At 42.8% G+C, this 2,133-nt stretch overlaps 1 protein-coding gene across 1 annotated transcript; it reads left to right on the top strand.

The window, feature by feature from the left end:
• Positions 1-51: 51 nt before the first annotated feature.
• On the top strand, positions 52-938 carry SARC_06403 (hypothetical protein). The gene has a single exon (XM_014299699.1). It carries the CDS (start codon positions 444-446, stop codon positions 903-905), a length of 462 nt encoding a protein of 153 aa, XP_014155174.1. The 5' UTR covers positions 52-443; the 3' UTR covers positions 906-938.
• Positions 939-2,133: the final 1,195 nt, after the last annotated feature.

The following is a 2,133-nucleotide window of genomic DNA, read 5'->3' on the forward strand; positions in this document are numbered from 1 at the left end:
TTTACACTTCTCTGCAATTTCGACAGCAGAGAGATATGGCTCGGGGTGACAAATTCATCGACAGAAATGCATAGCTTACAAAAGAGACGCAGCGCTTCGAGCCCAATGAACTCACAGTTTCGACGACTGGCAAAGTTTTGCCTGACTACTAATATCCAATAGCATTTCGCTTTGGCATAATTTATGGGCAAACTCAACCTGACAGCGGACAAGCTAGGTCGACGAGGGAGCCTACACTGCTTTACTTGGACAGTTCGTTCACGAGATATTCTCCATTTCTATCAAGAATAGAGGATAAGAGTATCCGACAAAGATCTGATCCCAGTAACTTATTCCCAACACCTGGCACACCATGGAGCGCTGAAAATTTAAGCTACATGCCTTCCATAAACAGTGGGATCAGATGACATAACTGCTTACTCCGCCAGTATTGCAGGTTGGTCATGTCCTACAGAAATACACAGTCAACGAACGACAGCAGTAATAGTGGTGTCTCTATATACTGCAGCAATCTGGTGTGGGAATCTAATGTCCCACACCAAACGACTGGCAATACTGTCAGAGAATTCAGAGTATTACCCGGAACCTCAAGCGACGATCCTTCAGATGAAATCGCCTTGGCGATTCCTGGCGGAGCTCTACGATCCACAGTCACACCCAACTACACGTCACCTTTTGGAGCTGGAGGGCGTGTCTGCACATGTGAATCACATACAAACCCGGTGATTTGGGTGCGGGCACTTTCAGCTGTCTTCATATATACTTTGCATAGATGCGTACCCGTAGCGCTTGATCCGGATTACTTCCCCATCACTGCATTCGTGGTAAACTTGAGATATAAACTGCTTAAGATTCCAATGTATATTCCCGTACCTTTTACAGTATTTTTTGGTACTCGAGCATGATTCTATCTTCGTTAGCAGTAGCTCTGTCTGAACAAATCTTCTTATAAAATTGTTTTGTGGAGGCGGCTCATATTTTAGTATTGTAAACTTTGATGGGGTTATTCTACCATATTGGAATAGATATAAAGTAATGTAAGTCAATTAACATTTAGCAGTGGTAGCTTGTGTAAGAATGATCTGGGCTGTCTCTTTGTAGAGTGTATAGAGTAGCTGAAAGGATACGACCAAAGGAAACAATTGACCTATTCTCAAATACGTTTATCTCAGCTAAGAAACGTCCCATAGTTCGAGAGAAGCGAATGGTTCTTTGTGGGTTGTACTTCTAATTCACTAAACTTAGATTCCTACTTTAATATTTCTCTCGCACGCTGGGGCCCCGGTTCAACTTACCGGTTCTACCGCTCACGCTACTAGTCGATAACCAATCGTTCCCATTGGTCAATAAGAATGTATGCTACTGCCATCTTGAAATAGATGAGATTATTCCTATATTTCTGATGGCTCTAATATCAGAAATATTTTGATCTGACTCGAAACTCAGTATTGATATTCTGTGGTCTTAGGTTTGGGTTTGTGTTTTCGATATTCTGGTCCCTAGATGCTACAGCCCCCCAACTTTGTACTTCTGAGCCTGTGTAGGAGCGAAAAGTGACACCTTACAGTACAAGAATATCTTAGGGTGGTGTTTTTGTACAGGGAAATATTTCCCTTATAGGGTTAACATGAAAAACCTGCCACCATCATCTAATCATACATATCACATAGATATATACTATTACGGGGAGTTCTGATCCACGATCATCAGAGTCAGTCTTCACCCGTGCTCTCGGTTGATATCAACTTGGGCTTGAGAAATCGTATCTCCACGGTAGTTCTAAAACCGACTCTTTGGCTCTTATCCCTCATAATTGTGAGCGAATAATGCTTCAAGGTAAGAAAAGTGGGAGTGTTTTTTCTTCTTCTGTATCAGTGAAACCTGTCCAAGTTCTCCGCCTTGTACGCTTTCCGTTTCTCGCTGATCGTTCGTCAGTGCTAGTTGTTGTTGACTTTGTCGGCCTGGATTACCCTCGCTTGCATTTGGTGCGTTATCGGTAAAGTATAAGAATATTGACATCTGCGATGTCTGTTTCACGCGTTCAGGTACGCTCCCCATCTGTCTATTGTATGCATATACAGTGGGTACTCCTGCGATCTATCGCCTGTTGAATGGCCGATGGTTTAATATCGA

Source organism: Sphaeroforma arctica (genome assembly GCF_001186125.1).
Source record: "Sphaeroforma arctica JP610 unplaced genomic scaffold supercont1.455, whole genome shotgun sequence".
NCBI lineage: Eukaryota > Ichthyosporea > Ichthyophonida > Sphaeroforma > Sphaeroforma arctica.